The sequence below is a fragment of the Chrysochloris asiatica genome, unplaced genomic scaffold, assembly GCF_000296735.1.
Source record: "Chrysochloris asiatica unplaced genomic scaffold, ChrAsi1.0 scaffold00132, whole genome shotgun sequence".
NCBI lineage: Eukaryota > Metazoa > Chordata > Mammalia > Afrosoricida > Chrysochloridae > Chrysochloris > Chrysochloris asiatica.
The window spans coordinates 2,685,205-2,709,411 of NW_006408650.1; the positions used below are offsets into that span (position 1 = coordinate 2,685,205).

At 50.8% G+C, this 24,207-nt stretch overlaps 1 protein-coding gene across 1 annotated transcript; it reads right to left on the minus strand.

Annotated features, from left to right (window-relative positions):
• Positions 1-4,552: 4,552 nt before the first annotated feature.
• Positions 4,553-24,082, minus strand: SLC26A11 (solute carrier family 26 (anion exchanger), member 11). Its single transcript, XM_006869643.1, has 16 exons — positions 23,849-24,082; positions 23,338-23,530; positions 22,910-22,995; positions 20,801-20,880; positions 18,264-18,406; positions 16,895-17,070; positions 16,282-16,354; positions 13,074-13,124; positions 10,537-10,597; positions 10,173-10,228; positions 8,094-8,234; positions 6,357-6,484; positions 6,012-6,111; positions 5,673-5,806; positions 5,074-5,146; positions 4,553-4,644 (listed from the first exon to the last, which is right to left on the minus strand). The coding sequence occupies exons 1-16, from the start codon at positions 24,080-24,082 to the stop codon at positions 4,553-4,555; spliced, it is 1,821 nt and encodes a 606-aa protein (XP_006869705.1).
• Between the last annotated feature and the right edge of the window lie 125 nt (positions 24,083-24,207).

The window sequence follows — 24,207 nt, forward strand, 5'->3', positions numbered from 1 at the left end:
TTTGCCATGTCCATCTGTCCTTCTTTCTCCTCCCTTCCTGACTTCTAGCCTGGTTCCTGGGCAAATGCTGTTCTGATCTCACCTGGTTGCTGGTCCTAAGGACTGTATTTCCTGGTGTTGCTGTTCACCTCGTCCTACTTTGGACATATTGTCCGGAGGAAACAATCGCTGGAGAAGGATGTCATGCTGGGTAGGGTGGAGGGTCAGAGAAAAAGAGGAAGACCCCCAATGAGATGGATCAGCCAGGTGGCATCATTGATGGACTCAAGTGTGGCAGCGGTAGTGAGGTTGGCCCAGGATCGGACATTGTTTCGTTCTGCTGTTCCTGGGGTCGCTATGAGTCGGTTCCGACTCATGACACCTGACAACAACAACAACAACCCTGAGGGTGAGGTCTCCAGACCTCAAGGGTGTCAAAGGTTCAAAGTCTTTGTTGTTGCTGTTCTTAGATGCTGATGAGTTGGTACCGACTCATAGCAACCTTATACACACCACAACGTAACACTGCCCAGTCCTGCGCCAACCTCACAATCGTGGCTACACTTAAGCTCATTGTTGTTGTCATTGTGCAAATCCATCTCATTGGGGGAGGAAGGGGTCTTTCTCTTTTTCTCTGACCTCCCACTTTACAAAGCATGATGTCCTTCTCCAGTGACTGGTCCCTCCTGATAATATGGCCAAAGTATGAGAGACCAAGTCTGGCCACCCTGATGAATTGATGATAATTACTTGTGATTGGAATGTAAAGGTTGGAAACAAAGAGGGGAGTGCAGTCATTGGAAAATATAGCCTTGGTGATAGAAATAATGCTGGAGATCGCATGATAGAATTTTGCAAGACCAATGACTTGTTCATTGGAAATAAATACCAAAAAAAATCACACTCTTAGGGTTCCATACATCTCTATTAGAATGGTAAGCTGAGTGGTCTCTTATGATTTTGAGTTTTGGTCCCACGTTTTCTCCCACTGTATCTAGGACCTCCTCTTGTGATCCCTTCTAGATCAGTCAGCAGTGGTGGCTGGGTACCATCTAGTTCTTCTGGTCTCAGAATCATGGAAGCTGGGGTTCACGTGGATGGACCATGAATCCTTTGGAACAATTATTTCCTTGCCTTTTTTATTTTCTTCACTCTTGTTTGCCCTGGATGGGGAGAGACCACTAGTTGCTCCTTAGGTAACTGCTCCCAAGCTTTGAAGACCCCAGCCACTACTCTCCAAAGAAGATATAGAATATCGTCTTTGTGGACTATGTTATGCCAATAGTGGTTATGAATTGGGCAGCAAACCGCAAGGTCAGCAGTTTGAAACTACCAGCTGTTCCGCGAGAGACAGATGAGGCTGTCTGCTCCCATAAAGGTTTACAGCCTTGGAAACCCTGTACAGGGTCTGAACCGACTCCACGGCACATAACAACAACAAAAACCCTAAGACTGGAGTCCTGGTGTGGCGCTGTGAGTTAATGCGCTAGACTGCAAAGCTGTTTGAACTGCAAGGTCGGCAGTTCAAGCTCACCAGCTGCTCCTCAGAAACCCTATACAGGGTCGCTATGGATCAGAACTGACTCAACGGCACTTCAAAACAACAACCACCCTAAGAATGTGATCCTGAGCCCTGAAACTCAGCAGCTCATGCCATCAAGCTGTTTAGCTATGACTAAGAATTTTTTATAACTTTGTCTCCTGTATGTTCGACTGTATTTATGTATATATTTGCAGCAGTATAAATATTTATGTAGAAATAACCTGTCACGCCTATATGTATATCCAGGGGGAGGAACTAAGACTAGATAGATATACTACTCAGACCCTCTACAACAGAGACAAGGAAGACAAAGCGAAATACACGCATAGGATAATCCTGGAGCCTGGCGCTTCGGAGAAAATGTTGGCAAAGTGGACTGAATACTTACTGGGAGGAGAGGTTGGGTAGGGGCATTGAAGGAGAGACACACTGGTGAATGGTCTTCGTCAGCTGAGGCGGGCCATTTTAAACAGCACAAAATATATTCTTTTCCAGTGCACATGGAACATTCTCCAGAAAAGACCATATGGTAGGCCACAAATAAAGCCTCAATACATTTTAAAACATCAAAATACTACAAACTATCTTTTCAGATAACAGTGCTATCAAAAATTAGAAATAAACAACAGGAAGGTCAAGTGGAGCCGCTCTGAAGGATCGCCATGCCACATGGGTTCTAACAAAGGAAGGACTTTCATTGTACTGCCACGTGGCTCAGCAGATACTTATTCAGAGACTGAGCCCCGTTTACAGGAAGGACCCTTGCCTACATAGTGTTTGGGTCTTTGGGGCGTTACAAAGTGAGGGAAGGGAGGTGTGTAAGGCTGACATTTGCTACTTCGTACAGTGGGGAAGGAGCAAGCAAGCCGATGGGGAGTTTACAGACGTAGAAGCAAGTAAGTTTTAATTAGGGGTTTTGTTATCTTCTCAGAGACAAGTCTGTACCAGGAAAAGTTTAGCTGGGATAATCACGTGGGGCTGAGGTGGTCTGTGGCTTAGTTCCCGGAATGTGGACCCTATCCTTGGAATGAGAGATGCCCTCTGGGGGGAAGGGTGGGTGCTCTGTGACTGTTCCCACCAGCCTGTCTGCCTCAGTTGTATATCTCTGAATATACTAAAAATCTCTCAACTGTATGTGGATTGTATGTTGGTGATGGTGGTGGCTGTATGCCGAGTCGGTTCTGACTCACAAGGACCCTATATGGTGTTTCCAAGGCTGTAAGTCTTTATGGGAGCAGAAAGCCTCATCTTTTCCCCTGGAGAGGCTGCTGGATTCGAACTGCTGACCTTGCAGTTAGCAGTCTAACATGTAACCCACTACGCCACCAGGGCTCCTTGAATTGTATGATTGTTGTTAAGTATCATCAAGTTGGTTCCAACTCAGTGACCTTGTGTAGGGTTTCCGAGGAACGGCTCGTGGGTTTGAACTGCCAACCTTCCAGTTTAAACTGTCTTTGCTGTCCTGCAGCACCACACCAGGCCTCTGGTAGTTGGATTGTTTTGGTAAAGCAGTTTGAACACCATGACAGGAAAAGACCCCTGGGTAGTGGCAGATGTCAGAGACAGACGTTTTGTCAGGGGCCTGGATGGAGAAAGATCAGAACAGACCAGCATCTTGAAGGTGTATCTGTAACAAGGGTTACAAATACAACACCCCGAGACAGGCGCTCCAAGTGGCGACTCATATCCCAAACTCAGCGCCTTAACGCCTGCCTGGGGGAGCCCAGTAGTTCTCCTCTGACCCACAGGGGCCACCATGGTCCCACTGGACTTGTGCTAATGGAGCCACCTAGTGAACTTTGTCCCTTGTCCCTCCTCTCCCCCCACTCAAAACAAATCTTGAGTGACAGTGTACTTTAACAAAGCCTTCAAATAAAGACACTACAATGACCCCACAGACACTGGTTTGGTTTTAGGATCCCTGCTCTGCTCAGGAAGTTGCTAGCAATGGCCAGCAGGGACATTGTCCTACCTCTGTACAGCGAGCTGCTTCTTCAGGTGCATGGAGTACACTCCTCGACCACCCCACCCTCCAGGGACAAGTATTGTTGCTAAGTATCGTCACGTCGGTTCTGACTCATAGTGACCCTGTATAGGGTTTCTGAGGAGTGGCTGGTGGATTTGAACCTCTGATCTTGAGGCTAGCAGTCCAGTGCTTATCTTACAGTGCCATGCCAGGGCTCAGGTGACGATGAGACACACTAAAAAAACCTACTAAATGCACAATGTATTTCACAGGCGAGAGTTTCTGTGAAGAGGCCGCCTAAATCATGACACAAACATAAAACAGAATACCAGGTAGACATGAAATTTAACGTACTCTAAATTTATTATCACAATAAATATTCACAGCCATGACCGCCAGGAACGGAGGTTACAGAGCACCAGGAGTGGAATGATCCATCCACGTACAACCACATACATCCACGTATATCGAGTGCCGAGGGGGTCTGGAATGATCACCAAATGGATGAGACGGGCACGTGGTTTTTAATTTTTAAGTGTTTATGATTTTTCAAAAACACCGAAGCTATGACTTTTTCCATTTAAAAACACAAAGGACAACACTGTTTTGAAACAGACTCGGAAATTGTTTGGCACACATTGGTTTTCTCCTAACAATAACACAGATGTTGTCGTTGCCATCAAGACCAGACCGAGACCCTCAGCACAAGCTCTCCTTAGCCCCCAACCGAGAACTCAGAAGCTGGGAAGATGGAATAGACCCAAGGATGGCATCCTAGGTCAGCCTGGGAATCTCCGCCCCACCAAGTTCTCTCCCACCAAGTTCTCTCCCGCTACTCTAGAAAGCTCTCTTCAGACACCCTTGGGCAGAGGGGAGCGCCCGGGAAGGGAACTGTTCAATCATCCCACATGAAGCTGGGGTTCCCAGCTGGGACCACCATGTGGGGTTCCTCCTCCAGTCTGGGGTCCCCAATTCAGCTTTCCTTAGGACGGTACATGAATGAGCATCATCAACATCACAGCGACAGGATCCTTCAGGGAGACGCCTGGAATTCGCAGGCCCAGCTAAGGTTTCAACAGCGCCACCTTGTGCTCTGGCACCGAGTCTTCACTGATGTTGTAGGGCTGGGTCCCGGGTTCCTGCCTCAGGGACTGCTCTGGAGGAGACACAAGTGGGCCACAACACTGGCTACCGCGGGGGTGGAAGGTGGCTGGGGAGGGCAGGAGGGAACTTTCTGGAGTGAGGGAGACATCCCATGTCTTGACCGGTGGAAGCATGGGGCATCCACGTGTTGAATAAGTATACAGAAAGTGAGTGATTTTACCTGAATCGCAGACACTCACGTGTACACGTGAACATACATTCAGCATTCACAGGTCCTCGGCCTCACACCCCGGGGTTCCTCCCTCCCTCCTTCCCCATGGGTGATGGAGGACCAGGGCCCACAGTGCACAGGCTGCTCCATTCCCTTGAAGCCGCGCATGACCAGGACTCCAGCATCCAGCCTTCCTCTCCTGGAGACCCCCGCCCCCAGACTTCTGCCTGCTACGGGACCCAGCGGGCTCCCTGTTCTGATAACACCAACCTGCTTCCTCAATAGTGGGGAAATACTGGAAGCCCTTCAGGTCGGCAGCCAGCAGGACACGCAGCACAGGGACCTGAGGGACAGACACATACGAGTTCCAGGCAGCAGTCACTTCTGCTCTGACACCCCAAGGACAGGAGGTCTGGCTTAGACCCATAGTCCCTCCCAACCCATGAGGGAGAGGTGCCACCCAGCACCTCACACACGTGTCTGAGCATGTCCTGGTGAGGGGCACATTCATCCCCAAGACACGGAGTCTCCACGTGTCCACTGAGGGTCACGTCCCCACGTCACAGGGGGTCTCCACGTATCCACTGAGGGTCACGTCCCCACATCACACGGGGTCTCCACGTGTCCACTGAGGGTCACGTCCCCACGTCACACGGGGTCTCCACATGTCCACTGAGGGTCACGTCCCTACGTCACACAGGGCATGTTGCCACATGCCCCACTGAGGGGCAGGTGCTGCAACTGACCATCATGACCACCTGGGAGGGGCCACCATGGAGATTATGGGATGGGGAACTCCTGAATGTGCCTCAGCCCACCTCTTTGAGAAGCACAGGCTTCTTCACAGCCCACCAGCACCCAGCCCATACCTGCAGGCCAACGAAGGCCAGGGCCACGCCCCGACGCCGGAAGTCCTCCATCAGCTCACCCAGCCCCAGGACCACAGTGTAGTCGACGCTGCAGATGTGGGTGCAGTCCAGGACCACGCTCCTTGGGGGAGACACTATGGGGACAGCCACAGGTCAGTGTGGATAAGGTAGAGTGTGGAAGGGAGGCAGTGGGACCCCAGCTCCCCCAGAGGGAACAAAGCGGGCCACAGTGAACCACCGCCCTGGTGCAAGCCAACGTTGACAGGCAAGCGGCCCAGTGAGGGTCAGGAGCATGGGGCACAGAAGGGATGAGCCCACCCTCTGTTCCGTTTCTCGAACCTTCCAAAGCCCGGCTGAGCAGGTCCTCCCGAAGGGCCTCAATTGCAGGGAAGTGTAGGCCGCTGGCTGGCTGTATGATGAGGACCAGCCCCTCGGACACCTGGAGACAGGGGGCAGTCATCAGGGCGTGGGGCCAGCTGGTGGGGGTAACACAGTGCAACAGCAGGCCACCATGAGGTTTGAGGAGGTGCGTCCACCTGATCCAACAGGCGGACAGCGGGAAAGCGCTGGGCTTGCCAGTAGGGGTGACTTCAGGATGAAGGGGCCAGTTTGGGCCCTCCTCTCCACCTCTGGCAGGAACCCACCTCCTCCCCAACTCCCAGCAGCCTGGGTCACGGCCGGTACCTGGGTCCTGGGTCTGGCCACAGAATGCAAGAGGATGAGCAGGGATACCAGGGTCCCGGCCAAGATGCCATACTGCACCTCCCAGAAACAGAGCAGGAAAGTCACACAGAGGGGCAACAGGTCCAGCCCTGGTGAGGGGAAGGGAGACCAGCTGAGCAGGGCCATCCCTCAGGGAGTCCAGCACCCCGGCTGGCACCCTGGAGCTCCCCATGATCAAAGAAGGTCCTGATCAGAAGGTGGGTGGGGTGCCACTCTGGGGGCTGCAGTTACTGACAAAGCAGGAACCAGGGATGTGGGCACCTGCCTGTATGTAAAAACATCAAAGTTGGGAGACAAGACCCTTCCCATCCCAGGTGAGGAGCAGTAAAGGCCTGAGCCCTCTGTGAGTCTAGGGGAGAGGCAAGCCATGCAGTCCCTCAGACCTTGGGGACCCCTCCTAGGACAAAAGGACAGCACCAAATTTCAGCCTGACACACAATAACACACACAAATCCCTCCTCTTCCTGAGCCTCAGTTTTAAGTACAATGGGTACTTCATATCTATTTAAGGGCAGATTTAAAGATAAATCTAATAATGTACAAGAAAGCCCAAGCGTGCAAAGACCTTGGGTAAAACAGTTGCCTCATTTGGTAGTGAGGGGGTTGGGTGGACAGGAGGGAAACCACAAACCCTTTAATCTCTTTGACAAACAAGAGAAAACAAAAACACAGAAGGAGCTGCGGCTCAGGCACTGAGTGTCCTGTGCTCACAGGGTTTGCTGGACTGTTGTCCCCCAGAGTCCCCCTGCCCTCCATCGAAGCTGGCTTCAGTGGCCAAGCCCAGATGGCCAAGAAGAGGATGTGCAGCAAAGGCAGGAGACTCATGTGGGGTGACCCCTCAGGAACACTGGGGCTAGATGGGGGTTGCACTCAGGGGTGGGGAGCTGGAGGAAACGCTCTGCCCCGGCAGCCCTGGCCCATCAACCACAGTGACATTCCCCAGCCTTCAGAGTCCCACATGTGCCTGGTCACTTTGTTCTGGGTGACAAGATATGGGGGGTGCAATATAAACCCTAGTGCATATGGACTTGTTTCCCTTGGTGTGTGCTGACCTGTCCCCACAGAGACAAGGTGAAATCGTAGTCCCCAGTACCTGGGAATGGGAGCGGATTTGGAGAGGGAAATCGGTGTCCGTGAGGTCAGGCTGGATTAGGGTGAGCTCTGTTGTCTTTCTAAGACAGGGGTGGGGAACCTTTTGTCTGCCAAAATTTGTAACATCATTCATTGGCCACACAAATGACGAACTTAAAAATCAGCCTATAATTGGTCACTTACTGGTCTCGCCTGATGGACATCTGGGACTGTGGTTGCCTTGGCAAGGCATTATCAAATAAATGATTTTGTGGGCCTGATGTGACCCAAGGGCCGGATGTCCCCCACTCAGTTCTGAGGTGAGGGGGATGCGAACACAGATGTGCACAGGAAGGTCACATGACGGTGGAATCAGAGATTAGAGCCGCACGTCTGTCTACAAACCACCCACTACCCACCGCCAGAAACTGCAAGCTGCAAAGACAGATCCTCCCTGGAGCCTTGGGTGGATTGAAACTGCCCACACCCTAAATTCAGACTCCCGGCCTCCAGACTGTGAGACTACCAACATCCCCAATTTGTGGTACCCCATTACGGCCGCCTCAGGAAACTGGACTCACACACCCTGGACACCCAACACAGGCCGGCGCCACAGGAAATACATACTCTTGACCCGCCAGAGTGTTGTGAAGATCTTGGTGTCAAACAGGGGGGTCACAGCCATGATGATGACAGCAGCCAGGGCAGACTTGGGGATGTAGTAGAAGAGCGAAGTCAGGTAGTCCAGAGACAAGAGCACCAGCACACCTGTGGGGGAGGGACGGGGGGGCGCCGTGGGGACCCCCAGCCAGTCTACAGGACGGCGTCTGCCGTGGGGACCCCCAGCCAGTATACAGGATGGCGTAGGGCTGCTGCCCCCACCAAGGGCTTCTGAGACTGTGTTCTTTACAGAACCAGACTGCGGCAGGCCTTCCAGTGTGCAGAATTTGCCCATCGAGATTCTCTTTAAAACGTTGTCAAATACAGCTAGAAAAGCCCACTACCACTGAGTCCAAGGAGCTCTGGGAGTAGTGGTTACAAATCGGGCTGTTAACTTCAGGGTCAGCAGTTCGAAACTACCAGCAGTTCCGCGGGAGAAAGATGAGGCTTTCTGTTCCCATAAAGATTTACAGCCTTGGAAATCCTTGCCCCTCCATACACAGAGTAGACAGGGAGGGGAAATTGGACATTGGCTACCCAAAATGGGGGGGGCTACAGAGGTAGGAGCTCTGATAGTGTAGTGGTTACGAATTGGGCTGCGAAGCTTAAGGTCAGCGGTTCGAAACTACCAGCCGCTCCACGGGAGAAATATGAGGCTTTCTACTCCCGTAAAGATTTACACCCTCGGAAACCCTGTACAGGGTCGCTATGGGTCGGAACCGACTTGACGGCACTTAACAACAACAACAACAGAGGCAAGAAGTGACTGGCTTACAAGCTTTCAAGAGGGAGCCTTGATCCAGAGGGCCTGGAGGAAGGTAGAATCTCCACTGAGTAGTATCCAATCTGTCTAGGTGGGCTGATGAAATGAAATGCGGATAGGTCTCTTGTGATACAATAGTGAATAAATGTTATCAGGACTGATTGTGAGGGTTGGAAACGTAAAGGTAGACATTTTATAGCAAGGAGGGGAGTGATTAACTTGGTCTCCCTGGGACCATGAAGGGAGAAGAGCGGAGAGCGGGACCCTACCCAGAGAAGCAGTGATGCCTGAGATGGAGGCAGAGAAGATGACGTGGAGCGATGGAGCAGCTGGGGACGTTAGACCCAGAGAGGGAGAGGGGCTATGTGCTGAGACCAGGGGGCAGACTTGTAGTGTATACCCTTTGATTGGTTGATGATGCATGGAGAGAATTGTAACCATGGCAATGAAACGATATACGATAGGATGAATGTAAAACTAATGCTCTCCCATGTAAACTATCACATAATTCACAATAAGACATTAAAAAAAAAAAAAAAAGATTTACAGCCTCGGAAACCTGTGTAGGGTCACCATGGGTCGGAACCAACTCAATGGCACTTAACAACCACCACCATTGAGTCAATTCTGACGCACAACGAACTTGTCCAGGGTTTCAGAAACTGTGAACTGCACGGGGACTACATTTAACCCACTGCGCCACCAGGGCTCCTCAAGCTACATCATCAAAAGCCTTCAACGCACCGTTACCTCCTCTGCTCCGACTCACAACAGCCCTAGAGGACAGAGGAGAAGCCAAGGCTGTCATCTTTAAGGAAGCAGACTGCCTCAGCTTTCTCCCATGGAGTGACCGGCTGCTGGGCGTGAACCACCAACCTTTCTGTTCACAGTCCAGCACTTAACCCGCTGTGCCACAGGGCTCCTTCACTCAGGCAAACCCCCCACTGTCACTGAGCTGACTCCAGCTCCTAGGGAGCCTGAATAGGGTTTCTGAGATATATTCTTTATGGGAGCTGGTGGGTTTGAACCACAAACCTTGTAGTTAGCAGTCCAGTGCTTACCCTACCAATGCCTCACTCAGGCCCTGCACATCTGTGTGTGAGCCCCCCATCTAGGAGGGAAGAGGCAGGCTCACCCCTGCAGCTCCTTGTGTGATCCAGCGGCTCAGCTGGACACACAGTGTGGGGTGGGCTGGATGGACCTCTAGCTGTGGTGTTGCCTCCCTTCCCTTTCACCCACTCTGACTGGGGGAGGGGGCAGAGGAAGACACAAAGGGGACTTACCTGTCACCAGCCCCCCTGCGGGGGTGCACACACCTGACTGGGCATTCACAGCGGTCCTACAAGGGAAGCCCAAGTGTCAGCCTGGTCAGCAGGCCTCAGGAAAGACACCCACCCAAAGTGGTCCCGGGCGGGTGTCCTAACAGGTCAGGCCGCATGGCTGTCCTCCATGCTGGACCTCAGGTGATCTGGGTACGACACCTCCACCTACTGGGACTCTACAGCAGTAAAGGTAGCACTCAAGCAGAGTGAGAACACAGGTGGATCAGAGCATGCCCCCAAGATAGCTGCCTTCGGGGTGTGGACATGACCACCACAGGGTGTGGACACAGGGCCGGGACATTCCCACGATGGAGGAAGCACTCACCGTCCAAAGCTGCCGGTGACTGGGTAGGAGGAGACGAGGGAGCCCAGCACGTTGGTGAGGCCTGGGGGTGGAGGGAGGGGGACACAAACAAGAGAGTGGAAAATTAGACTGGCAGGAGCCAACCCCAGCAAACTTATTCCAGGGTTCTTCCGAAGGAAGGAGCGGCATCAGCGAAAAGAATTACGGAGCCAATGGGTCTTCTTCTTACATGCTTTTATCATTCTCATTTCTATACTACTCTACTACCTCTCTCACGACCTTATAGACTATTACAGAGCAAAAAACATTGTCTTCACAGTAATCAATGACATCAAAGTACAATCTATTCTGGGGCACATTCCTCATGGCTTACAACTCTTAAATTTACAACAGGGATGGGAAGTTACAGCAAAGACATTATCTCAAGGCATAGGAGACATTCAGGCACCTTGAAACCTTTTGGTTAAACATTTGTTCCTACATAAATCTATTCTTTTCTCTGAGAAGCAAGTTAACCTTTACATATGTTCCTTGACCTTTGTTAGTCCAATCTTAAGTCATCAAGCCTAATTGTCAGGTGCAATTTACACTTCCTTAACTTCCTCCTACAGAAACATCCCTTCTCAGTGAAACTGAGGCTATGAAAACAATTCCCCTATTTTATTGCCTTAAACTAAGGCTACAAGGAAGAATGTTTACAATCACTAAACCTAAACTGGTAGTAATTCAATTGACAAATTCTGTCTCCTAATAGTCTTAAGAACATTGTTAATATAAGTATTAAAACTACCTATGATTACAAGTAGAATAAGATGTAGCTAATATATGGCTTCTAACTTTTAATAAAAATATAGTAAAGTGTAGGAGAGTCAAAATCTAAAGTAAAAGGGATACTAATAAAATCATGAATGAATCAGAGAATGATTCAACAGGAGAAAAATTAACTAGGGGTCTGTGCATAAAAAAAACAACACCTCTTTGTGTCTCTGCCATCCAAAGGGAAAAACAAAAAAAAGTCCACTGTTGCTTTGCAAAAACAATGCGCAGGTTTCCCCGTGTCTCATTTATTTATTTTAATTCCTCGATTAATAAGTCTCAATTTCTTCATTTTAATTCCTTAATTAAATTATGGCGCTTGCCAGCTGCCCACACTCTTCACCCTCCCTCCGTCTCTCTTTCTGTGCCTGTCTCTGTATCTCTGTGTCTCTCCAGGCAACCATGTCTCTGTCTCTGTCTGTCTCTATATCTCCATCACCTCTGTCCCCTCTATCTCAGAAAAAATAACAAATCCATGATCTCTGTCAAGTTCACAAGTGTCTGTGCCCCACCTCACACCCTCCCAGTTTATAAAACAAGAGAAGTATGTGTTCCCCACCCCAAAGGGATCCTGTCAAAGCAAGGGTGAATGAAGCAGACTGGAGGCTCAAGAATGGTGTCCCACCCCCCACCCCCTCCCATCCTAGTCACCATAAACCTCACACCAGAATCCACACAGCCCCACACATGGTCACCAGGTCCCTCATGAAGGACTCTACACGCCGCGTCATCCTGGTGTTTAGCTGGTATCCGCCAGGTAGATACTGAAAGCTGCTGAGTCCACTTCCTCGCCATGAATGGCTAGTTGGAAGTGCAGCTGCTGTCATACCCAGAGCTGGCTGCTCCCTGTTCAGAGGCTCGTACCCTTCCCTGGACTGGTCTGTCTGCCCTGTGTGAGCCCACAGCCCACTGTAGCCTCAGGATGTGGAATGTATCCCCGGTGTTGTCATGGGAATGAGACGTGACCGCAGCTCCACCATCACGAGCTCAGAAGGCAGCACCAGCCTGGTCGGCTGCGACCCATGGAGGGGCCCCACCACCTGTGCATCAAGAACCCACACTGCTGAGGGGGCGAAGTGTACACAGGAAGCCTGGGCTGAGCTGGGAGGGTGACATACACTTTTACAATTGTAATCAACAAGATGAAACAAAATGTAGCAAGGGTGGATGGAAACTGATTGGCTCTGTAACCATCATCAGACTCAGGAGCAAAAACTTAAAAAAAGAGATTCTAACCTCAGCCACTGCAGCTGTCTGTACAGGAGGGAGTCTGGCACTACTGCCCAGTGAGACCTGTGGCCTTTTTATCAGGCACACATAACTAAAAACTTAGGGATCATGACACACTAGATCAGAGATGTGAGATTCATCCAATCCAGGCAGCCACCTGTCCCGCCTCGCCCCGCCTCACCCCATTTCACCTGAGATGCTGTCTGGCTGCATTCTTAGCTTTCTGACCTGCCCGGGAGGTGGGGTGGGGTGGGGGCAGAGCACCCTCCCAGAGGCAGATGTTCCTGGGATACGGCAGGGTCTCTAACTGGAATACCAACACCACAAGTGGGTTCCCTGTTCCTAGACGCTGAGCGGAACTACATGGGGATCTGAGGGGAGCCCACGCTCCCACTTCTAAGGACCCAGCTCTGGGTCACCTCCACACCTGTCTCCTCGCCACCATCACACCCGTGTACCATGGGGAGCCCAAGCCCAAGCAGAGCACGAGACACATGTGGCTGGAGACTTACCAATGGCCACCAGCTCCTGGTTGGCGTCGATGCGGTAGTTATTTTGAGAAGCTGGAGAGAAGAGATAGGAAAACAGTTACAGGTTATAGAACATCAGTAAGAAAATATCCAGGAAATAAAAATCACATGCGCTAAAACCCTACATACAGCGTTACTGACGTTCTATAAATACAAGTGTATCAACACAAGAGGTGTCGTGGCGCTGTAGGAACACCACTGGACTGTAAACCCCAAGGTCAGCAGTGGAGACCCTATACAGGGTCACTATAAGATGGAGTCGATTTGATGGCACTTAACAACTTAACAACAAACACAAAGGGATGTCAGAAAGCTTGTGGGAAAGTGGAATTAAAAGATGAAGGAGAGTAAGAACAAGCAAGCTGTTCCCCTGGGAGCCATCAAGGCAAGCGGTCAGGTGCCCCCAAAACAAAACCCCTCCAAAAATAAAAACCAAAGGGAAAAAAAAAACAAGCAAGGGGGCCTGCCGCCGAACAACGTGGGCAACGAAAAAGGGAAAGAAGGAAAAAACAGCAATGAAGTTGTGAGCTAAGTCCACCACATTCAATAGACTCCTGGTAACCTGGATTGAGACCTTATTGGCCAGCAGTACAACAAGACCTGAGGACTCCGAGGCCCAGGGACAGGGACATGGCCACAGAGGACTAGAGTAGAGTGTGAAGTATCCAGCTGATGTGAAGTAAGGGGAGATGCACAAGAACACCCATACTTGCAGATAGTACCCACTTGACCTGGCTTCAATGGCTGAATGATCAGAACTCAACTAGAGAAAGAAAGAAGAAGAAATAAAATAAGCTGCTAACAATTTCATGAGCTTGACCTATGTTTGTTTGTAGATGCAGTAGGTCAAAGGAGGGAACAAATCTTTACAGCGAGGACCATTCCCACCCCCTTGGTAGGCAGGGCAGACAAGGATGAGCAACTTAGACATTGCCTAACCAAAAATGGGGGAGAGGGAACTACAAAGGCAAGAAGTGACTGGCTTACAAGCTTTCAAGAGGGAACCTAGTTCCAGAGGTTGTGGTAAGGTAGAATCTCTACTGAGTGGTTTCCAACCTGTTTGTAACGGGGCTGATGAAAGGAGATGGGGATAGCACTCTAATGGTTCAATAGTGAATAACAGCTATCAGGACTGACTGAGTGTTGGAAACATAAAGGTAGATGTTTTATAACATAAGGAGAAGAGTGGTTGATCTTGCAGTCCAGGAGTGGAGATGCCTGGGACCATCAAGGGAGAAAAGTGGAGTGTGGGACCCTATCCAATCCAAGAGAAGCAGTGATGCCTGAGATGGAGGCGGAGATGATGACGTGGAGAGATGGTGGAGCGGCTGGAGACTCTGGACTCAGGGAGGGAGAGGGGCTGTGTGCTGATGGCTGAGAGGTAGATTTGTGGGGTGTACCCTTTGGTTGTTTGATGATGCACGAAGGGGGCAGTGAAACGAAATACGATAGGATGAATGTAAAGCTAATGTTATCCCATGTAAACTATCACATAATTCATAATAAAAACTTAAAAAAAAAATAGAGAAAGAACAGAGGATCCTAGGCCATCCAGTGAGAAGATGTACAACACAATGGGGGAGTAGTTAATCTTACAGTCCAGGAACAGAGGACCCTAGGACCAACAAGGGAGAAGAGCATGAGCAGAATGTGGGACCCTATCCAGAGAAGCAGTGACACCAAAGATGGAGGCAGAGATGAGGACATGGAGAGGGAGCAGCTGAGGACTCCAGACTCATAGAAAGAGAAAGGCTGTGTGCTGGCGGCCAGGAGGCAGGCTTGCAGAATGTACCCTTTGGTTGTTTAAATGATTATATATTCCTGAGTGTTTTTGTGTATATCCAAAAAACAGGGAATAGAAGCAAATACTGTTGAAGGATGATGCACAGAGGGGACTGTAATCATTACAATGAAATGAAATACGATAGGATGAGTATAAAACCGATGTTCTCCCATGTAAATTACTACTCAATTCACAACAAAAAATGTAGAAAATTAAATAGTGGAGAAAATGGTGAGCAGGTACCGCTGAAGCATCAGACTGGTGGTTGGAAGGTTCTCGGAAATGGTCTCAGTCCGTGCGAGATGACACAGTGTGAGGATGGCGTTGTAAAATAAGCCACGACAAGGCTGCTGGTAACCTTTATCATGACGGGATGTTTCGCAGTAAGGGAATGCTGGACTGACCAGGAGGCAAAAGGCCCTGCCTAGGCAGTGGGGCACAGACCCAAGGAGCAAAAATGTTGCCTTGAACCTGAAGGAGGTTACCATTCCAGAAAGAAAAGAGAGCGCAGACTGGGCAAAGAAACAATTGTCTACTGAAACCTCTGGATGCAGCTGCCCTCAAAGTACTTTCATGAAGCTGGTTAAACCTCAAATGTATAATTTAAGAATTCCTTAGGCTGCAAATATATACTTCAAATACCTATCAATTGTAATCTTAAAATAAAAGAGTAATAGAATTTTCCTACAAACATTTGAAAGCCCCCATCTACACACATGCTATATAGAACATTAACAACTCAAGAATTTTCAGAGTGTTTATTAAAAATTGCCAATGTTACTCATCAAACCAAAACTTACAACTAAACAAATTAAAGGCAAGATAAGACTTGAAACTCCTCACTTCCAAACTCTGAGAATATCTTACTATTCCCGATGCTCTCGAGGTCAGCGGTTATGGTGGAGACCCCAGATTATTTACGGTGGTCACTAGTCTCTGGTGTGGTGCTGTAAGCTAAATACTGGACTGCTAACCACAAGGTCGGCGGTTCAAACCCACCAGCCGCTGCTCAGAAACCCTATACAGTGTCTCTGTGAGTCAAACCTGGTCACATGACACTTAACAACCACAACCACCACCACCACACTAGCCTCTCATCGCAACTCTTCGTTCAAACTCCTCTCCATGCTCAGTGAGCCACATTTGCCTTGGAGTCAGCCCTGGTGGGAGGGTTTACACCAGAGGAATTGGCAAAGTGCTAGCTGTTGAATGTTCATGAACACACCAGTAGGTGGGGCTCTGCATTACAGATGTATTTTTACAGCAGATTTTAAAGAACAACATAGACGTGTAATATTGGATTAAACATTCTTATATTTAAAGGCCAAGCACACCAACACAAGCAAGAAAGCAGGTGACAAGCAAGGCAGGCAGTTGCTAGGACAGACCTATGTGATGGACTCTTACCAAAGGCTTTGGCCACCGCAATGCTCTCCAACAGTCCCATCAGGGGCACCACGGCCAGGCCGGCCCCCATGTCCTGAGAGGAGAGAAAGGGACGATGAGCAGCTTTGTGAGGGCATGCCTTCCTAACTCCAGGTATGGGGAGGACAGGTTTGGCCAGGCAGTGACCCTCAAAGTGGGGGCCAGCTCTTGTCCACAGCTCTTAACTGAAAAAGATGGTCTTCAGCTGCAGACTGTGAAGTTACATGTGGAAGGAAATACGTCCTCCTTGCAACAGTGAAGGTTTCAGAACGCGACAAAGCCATGCTTTCCTAGTGTCCCACGTTAAGTGCTGTACTGCCCTGGGTTCTAGCTCCAGGCAGTCCCCGTATGGTGCAGCCTGCTCACTGGGAGATTCGAACCCATGCAGTAGCATCTGGTAAGATAGGCCTTGCAAGCCTACTTCCAAAAATTCAGCCACTGTAAACCCTGGGCAGCAGCCCAACCGACACGAAGGCAGTCACCATGAGTTGGCAAGAAAACATGTGATGTCCCCTCGAGGTTTCTATCCAAGCTGAGATTCTTTTGTCAGCTGTCCTGGCATCCATACACACCCCTTACTGTGGCCTCAGCCTACCTGGACCATCTCAGTGAATGAAATCGTCCCATTGGCAGTGGTCACTGAGAAAGGAGGGGTCCGGACGGGAGGGAGCCCCTCAGCTGTCTCCCCAGTCAGAACAAAGGGCTGGTAACCGGTCACTTCAAAAGAGTATGCAACCAGGGCCGCAAAGGAGACCACCAGGGCATTTCGCGCTAGAAGAGAGGGAAATTTATGTCAGTCAAAATCTGCACTGGCAAATGCGGTGAAGTTTCAAGCCAGATGTGTAGTAGCTGCATCTGGGTGACCGTGGGGTAAGAAAGCACAGAACACCCCCCACCAGCCACGGCCACACACACAGGACCCTTGCAAACACAACACAGATACAGTGCGCGTGTGCGGGCATGACCATGTGGTTTCACACACTGTGCGTTAGGTGCTGAAGCGGAGGTTCACCACGCACGGGATGTCTGGCACCCAACCAAAAATGACCAGGCATACAAAGAAGCTTGGTAACGTGCCACATGATGAGAATACAAAAATCCATCAAAACTGATGTGAAAATACTATAGAATGAATGTAAAACTAATGTTCTCCCATGTAAACTATAATTCACAATAAAACATTAAAAAAAAAAGAAAATGACTACAGATGGTAGACTTAGCAGACAAGGGTATTAAAGCAGAAATTTTAACTGTTTTCAGAATCTAGAGGAAAAAAAACAGTTCGATTGAACTTCCAGAGACGAGCGTATCGTGCCTGAGATGACAACACACTGGATGGGATAAACAACAGGTGAAGTCCTTTAGTGAGGTTCTGCTGAGGTCCACTCAGCCACCAAGCAACACACAAGTCTCCACTGACAGAAGCCTGGGAGGTGGGCAGGAATCGAACCTGGATCACACACACGGAAGGCAAGAGCTCAACCACAGAATTACCAATGTCCTCCTTACTGCTAAGTGTCATCGCGTCAACCCTGTGTAGGGTTTCTGAGGAGCAGCTGGTGAGTTTGAACTGATGGTCTGACGGTTCAAACCGACCTTGCAGTCCAGGGCTTATCCTACAGTACCAGTGAGCTTTAAGGAGCTCTGGTAGCGTAGTGGTTACGAATCGGGCTGCGAACCTTAAGGTCAGCGGTTCTAAACTACCAGCCGCTCCGCGGGAGAAAGATGAGGCTTTCTACTCCCGTAAGGATTTACACCCTCGGAAACCCTGTACAGGGTCGCTATGGGTCGGAACCGACTCCACAGCACATAAAAACAACAACAACAACAACAACCAGTGAGCTTTAAATTGCTCAGTACCCAAGATACAGCCCAGACCAGTTCCACCAGACTGCGGCAGAGGCAGGCTCCTTGGAGGCCAAGCTGCTACTGAAGAACCAGTCCTCCGCCGAATGCCCACTCACCTGTTGTGGCTGTCCAGACAAGCCCATGGCTGAGCCGCACACCGGGGGGCATCTCGGGGTGGACAGGGGGCACGTGGTCCCTCATCAGCTTTAGTACCAGGAGCAGCATCATGCAGACCAGCCCCAGCACGGCATCCCCAACCCTGCAGCGGACAGACACCTGTCACCACCCATGCGGCCATCGATGCCTGCCTGCTGACCCTTGCTTGGAAGGCTTTCTCCTTCAATGACTTTCTGTCATCTCCTCTCTCAAAACTTTATTGAAAACCCTGTAGACATACACGTGCCTGGGCGTCAAGACCCAGTCGCTACGGCGGTGGGGTTACTAGTTGACAGTCTCGGTCACATTGACCTCAACCACGCTGGCAGCACCAAGGGCCTTGGGCTATATCGCAAAGTCCTGTGACGGGTCAGTGTCCACTCCCCACTGCCCCAGCAGGCTGACATGAATGCCCAGTGGCATTTGTGTGTGTGTTTCCAGATGCATTCGTGGGGAACCCCACAAATTAGGAAGAGTGGGGAAAGAAAGCCACCAGGTCTCCTGACCCCCACCTCCCCGGCTCGCACGGTCCCCTCCAGACTGCCCCTCTACACCTCCTGCAAACAGCTTTGCTCTCCTTGCCCCTCTGACTGCGGGTCCTGGTTCTCAGTGAATCCCAGGCCTCAGCATCCCACTGCCCACTCTAAGGGACCCTATATTAGCGACTACAGAACACAACGCCACCCCTCCTGTCTCCGGTCTTTCACAGCTTAGAGCAACTTTGGAGTCCTGGTGTGGCGCTGTAGGATAAGCACTGGACTATTAATCCCAAGGTCGGCAGTTCAAACTCACCAGCTGCTCCTTGGAAACCCTATACAGGGCACTAAGAGTAGGATTCGACTCAACAGCACTTCATAGCAACAGTGTGGCAGCTTTATTCCTAACTCCCCCAAGTGAAGACAGTCAATATATCCACCCTATGGAATTTTACCTACTTCAGGTGTGGCATTTCTAACCAAGGACAGAGCAGAACTGGCCCGTAGGACTTCTAAGGCCGTAATGTTTACCGAGGCAAATGGTACATTTTCTCCTGAAAAGCAGCAGATGGGTTCAAACTGCTGACCTATCAGTCAGCAGCTGAGTGCTTAACCACTGCGCCACCAGAGCTCCTACTAAACCAAACTCATTGTCATCGAGCCAATTCAGACTCACAGTAACATGACCCTCTGGTGAGTTTCTGAGACTGTCAATCTTTACGGGAACAGACATCCTCATCTTCTTCCCAAGGAGTGGCTGGTAGATTTGAACTGCTGACCTTGAGGTTAACAGCCCAACACCTAACCCATAGCATCACCAGGTTCCTGAATAGAATGTTACAGCCAAAGCTCAAACCCACTGCTATCAAGCGCATGCCAACTCAGCAATCCTACAGGAGAGAGGAGAACCACCCCTAGAGTTTCGAGGATGCCGCAGATGTCTTGTCTTTCAATTCCATGGAGTGGTTAGTGGGTTCCAACAGCCAACATCTAACCCACTGTACCCCCAGAGCTCCTTGCTGGAGAACTGTTATTGCCAAGTCCTGTTGAGTCGGTTCTGATTCATAGGGACCGTGTGTAGGGCTTCTGAGGAGCAGCTGGTAGGTTTGAAACACCGACCTTGTAGTTAGCAGTCCAGTGCTTACACTATAGCGCCACACCAGGGCTCCACTGGAGTGTCACCCAGAAATAAAAAAACATAAGCTATCCAGACACAGAAAGATACGTAAGGAACTTCGGTGCACACTGCTGGGTGAAAAAAATGGACAGAAAAAGCCACCAACTATTCGACTCTAAGGAGCTCTAGTAGCGTAGTGGTTACGAATTGGGCTGCTAACCTCAGGGTCAGCAGTTCAAAACTACCAGCTGTTCCACAGGAGAAAGATGAGGCTTTCTGCTCCCGTAAAGATTTACAGCCTCAGAAACCGTGTACAGGGTCGCTATGAGTCGGAACTGACTCCAAGGCACATAACAACAAGCGACTTGAAGCACAGGACCTTTTGGAAAAGGTCACCATGGACCTGGGGGCTCCTAAGACTGGCAGACATGGAAGCATCTGTGCCGGACTTCTCTCTCTCTCTCTCTCTCTCGAGTCTGAACGTTGAGAGAGAGCCGCCGCGACAGCCCCCTACCCAGGGATGCTCTGGAAGGTGTCCTGCTGTCTGGCCCTCATGCCACCCATGCCACCTGGCTATCTGTTCATCAGGTCTAGGGCGGGTCTGACATTGCATTTCTCACACTGCTCCAAGGATAAATGCCACCTAAGGTAGAGGTACTCGGGAGACCTAGTGGTGCCGTGGGTTAAGTGCTGGGCTGCTAATGCTAAAGCCAACAGTTCAAACCCACCAGCTACTCTGTGGGTGAAAAGAGGCAGTCTGTTTCAGAAAGGTTTACAGACTCAGAAACCCTGAGGGGCAGCTCCACTCTGGTTTGCCTTGAGGGTCTGGGGGCTGAGAGGGGAAGAGTGTCGGCAGATCTGGAAACGTGGGCTTTAGTGGGGGGAAGCAGTAAGGTGGTCACACCTGGTCTCTCCGATGTTGAGGAAGGTGTGATACACCTGCAGGAAGAACTGTCTGGGGATGTCCTGAAGTCCCAGGAGGTTCTGCTCAATGAAACACAGGTGCAGATTAGACACCCCCCTCCACAGGGACCTTTCTGGACCTCCCAATCCCCAAAGGCCCAGGACAAGAGTCTGTCATACTGGGGAACAAGGGCACCTCACAACATCCGGAGTCAATGACCTGCTTTGTTTCATCATTGTTGGAAAAATTTGTCTGGGATACCCCAAGGACCCCCAGAGAGACCTGTCAGGAGCCCGGCAGCCATTGGCTCCAGGGCACGCCCATCACTAGGCAGCTTGGCCTCAAGATCCACTGCCATTGGCTCAGAGACACATCCATCACTTGAGGCCCACCCCACCCCACCCCTGCCACATAGGGCCCAGCACCACTGGTTCAAGACCTCGCCTGTCATTCAGTGGCCTGCCTACCCAAACTGCCTTACCCCCACCACCCATCCCCCCCCCCCAACCCCCCGCCCCACCGCACCCCAGGAAAAATCACGAGTCGTGGGTGAGCTCCAGGGAGCAACCGCTCCAGGAAATGGGGTACCTTGGGGGCTTCCTATTGCCCTCCCTGGCCCTCTGGGTCCCTAGGGTGGGAGGTCTTTACCTCTTAAGAGAAACCAGGTAGGTGCATCAGTGGGGAAAACGAAGCCCAGAATAGGGAAAGGAGGATAAAGGTCCAAGACCCCAGACCCTCCGCACCCACAACGCATTGACAGGTGGACAGAGGACTACAGTTTTAGAGATTCCTCAGTCATGGGCCTGTCGGGAGGATTCCCTCACTGTAGGGGTTCCCCTCCAAAAATGATTGGTGCTGACCTGGTCCTTTTCTACAACAAGCAGGGCAGCCTGGCCTGCGGTTTTATGTGCCATCAGAATCCCAGGCACTGAGGGTGGACTGTAGAAAAATGCACATTCTTGGCATTAAAAATGAAGGACGGGTATTATTTTCAGAATCAAGGCCAGGCCATCCCGCAGGGATGTATATAATCCGTCAACACACCTTTTAGATGGTTCCCTCGCCTACGAAACGTGGGCTTGAGAGAAATCAGCCCATGCAAGCAGTCTCCCCTCACTCAGCAGAGCAAAAGCAGAAAGACCTACAAATGCCTGCCCTCAAGTTCCTCCATCACAGATGGTCACAGAACACCCTGGGCTGGACACCACACCTGAGAGGCCCCTGGGTGACACAGGTCACAAGGCAGGGGTGTGGCTGAGTCCACCCACAAGGGCCCCTGAGGCTGCATTTGTAGAACTCAGCCCAGCTCCATCCTGGACACACAGGGAATTGAACCCATCTCATTATACCGAAGGAGTTCTGGTGACACTGTGGGTTCCATGTTGTGCTGCTAACCGCAAAGTTGGCAGTTCAAACCCACCAGCTGATGGATGGGGCTGTCTGTTCCCATAAAGACCTACAGTCTCAGAAACCCTAAAGACTGCTCTACGCTATCCTATAGGATCACTATGAGCCAGGATGGACTCTCGGCGGTACGTTTGTTTGCCTGTTGTTTTATTTTATAAGCACAGCACTAGTATACGTGGGCATTCGCCAAATCATCCCTACCAACCAGGAACTTGGAATTCATCATGAACAGTATGCTGTCCCCAGACAGTGGATCATTACTGATTTTAGCACTTAACAGATATCTGAAACAGACGTGCTAAATCATGGCTTTTGAGAAACAAAAGTTGGAAACATAGCAAAAACATAGCATGGAGGGACATTTTTACCCTGTGAAGACTTCCTGGTGGCGTGATTAGTCAAGGAAATAGGTTTCTACACTCTGGGAGGAGCCAGGCATGTGGCTAGTCATGTAATTATTACCTGTTATCCAAATTACCCACCTTAGCATCTTTGAATATCACTCAGCATTCTAATCCCTAAGAAGGGTCATTTGATTGTTGGAGGTGTGAAATGATTCATTGCTTTACTGTTTATTCTCACTGGAACTCATGGAAAAGGGACCAAATCTCAAACAGCAGGACCTTTCCTGGCCCTAGTACCAGGTCCCAATCTTAGTCCCCGGACTCAGCAGGTATTCCCATGGGCAGGGGGAGGGCCTACCTTGATCTGTCCAAAGCCGATGGTAACTGTGGCAGCAGAGGTGAAACCTTTGATGACCGGGCAGGAAATGAAATCCAGCAGGAATCCTGGCCAGCCAGGAGGAAATACTGAGATGGTCCCCAGCTCCTCCCAGACCAGACTCCAGGCTGGGCAGCAATGCGGGACAGAGGTTGTGGCTAAGAATGGGCAAGGGACTTGTCCTGCTTGGAATGCTTCAGGATTGTGGAGGAGGGAGGCACGGGTCTGAAGCCCTGGGGTCTGTGGGGTACAGGTCACGGCCTGCTCTGGGGCAGGGCTGGGGGGCTGAGGGCATCACCTGCTCACTGCCAGGACGCAGGATGTACAAAGGAGGAGTGCTAAGGTCAAGGGCTCCTCCAGAGGCAGGCGCCTTAAGGGGAAGAGCAGACTGAAGTTTCCCCCACTCTTACCCAGACGCAGAAACCCCAAGGCCAGCTGGATGCAGCCCGAGAGGAAGGCCAGCAGCACAGCGTAAGCAGGCTCGTGGAAAGTGTAGAAGGAGACCAGGAGGGACATGATGGCCGTGGGGCCCAGAGTCACATCGCGGGAGGTGCCCAGGAAGAAATACACGAAGCACCCCATGAAGGCAGAGTAGAGGCCATACTGTGAGGGGAGACAGCAGTATCCCATGATGGGCACCAGTATGTGACCCATCTACCCTCTGTCAACCATGTAGGGCCACCTGGACTGACAAGGGACCTTCTCTCTACTCCTACCCAACTGGGTCTCGGGGTGCCTGTGACCACAGTATGGGTGGGGTGAGTGCTGAGAACTGAGTCTGGGTGTTTTGTGTCCGGGTCTGCTGAATGGTGCGCCTATTTGTAAAGACTGGAAACCTCACGAGGGGTTGGAAGCCCAGGGTAGACCTGTCTTGACTAGACTTGGGAGTTGGGAGCAGGGCCAGGCTGTTGAGAACCTCACCTGGGGAGGTAGTCCAGCCACCTCAGCGTAAGCCAGCGCCTGGGGGATAACTGTGAGTCCCACGGAGAGCCCCGCGATGAAATCCATCTTCAGCCACTCCCCAGAGTAGTCAGGGAGCCAGGACAGGATGGGCAGCCATCTCTGCAGGGCTGCCACCGAGCAGCAACGCACCTGTCCTGCCATCCCTGAACCCAGAGATCGGGGCCTGCCCAGAGCCTGCACAGATGGGGCCATACCTATGGCAGAGAACAGGCCAGGGTCAGGGGCCTCAGGAGGGGACCTGTGGGTCTCACCTTCCCCCAGGACTCAGAGCCAGAGATGGTCATGGAGTGGGGGCACGCTGGTCTGAAGACCACAGA

Coding starts and splice junctions, on each gene's coding strand:
- SLC26A11 (XM_006869643.1), bottom strand. CDS start 24,082: ATGGCCCCATCTGTGCAGGCTCTGGGCAGGCCCCGATCTCTGGGTTCA. Junction 22,996..23,337: donor CTTGGGGTTTCTGCGTCTGG/GTAAGAGTGGGG, acceptor CTGGCTGGCCAG/GATTCCTGCTGGATTTCATT. Junction 5,807..6,011: donor GCTCAGCCGGGCTTTGGAAG/GTTCGAGAAACG, acceptor CTGTCCCCATAG/TGTCTCCCCCAAGGAGCGTG.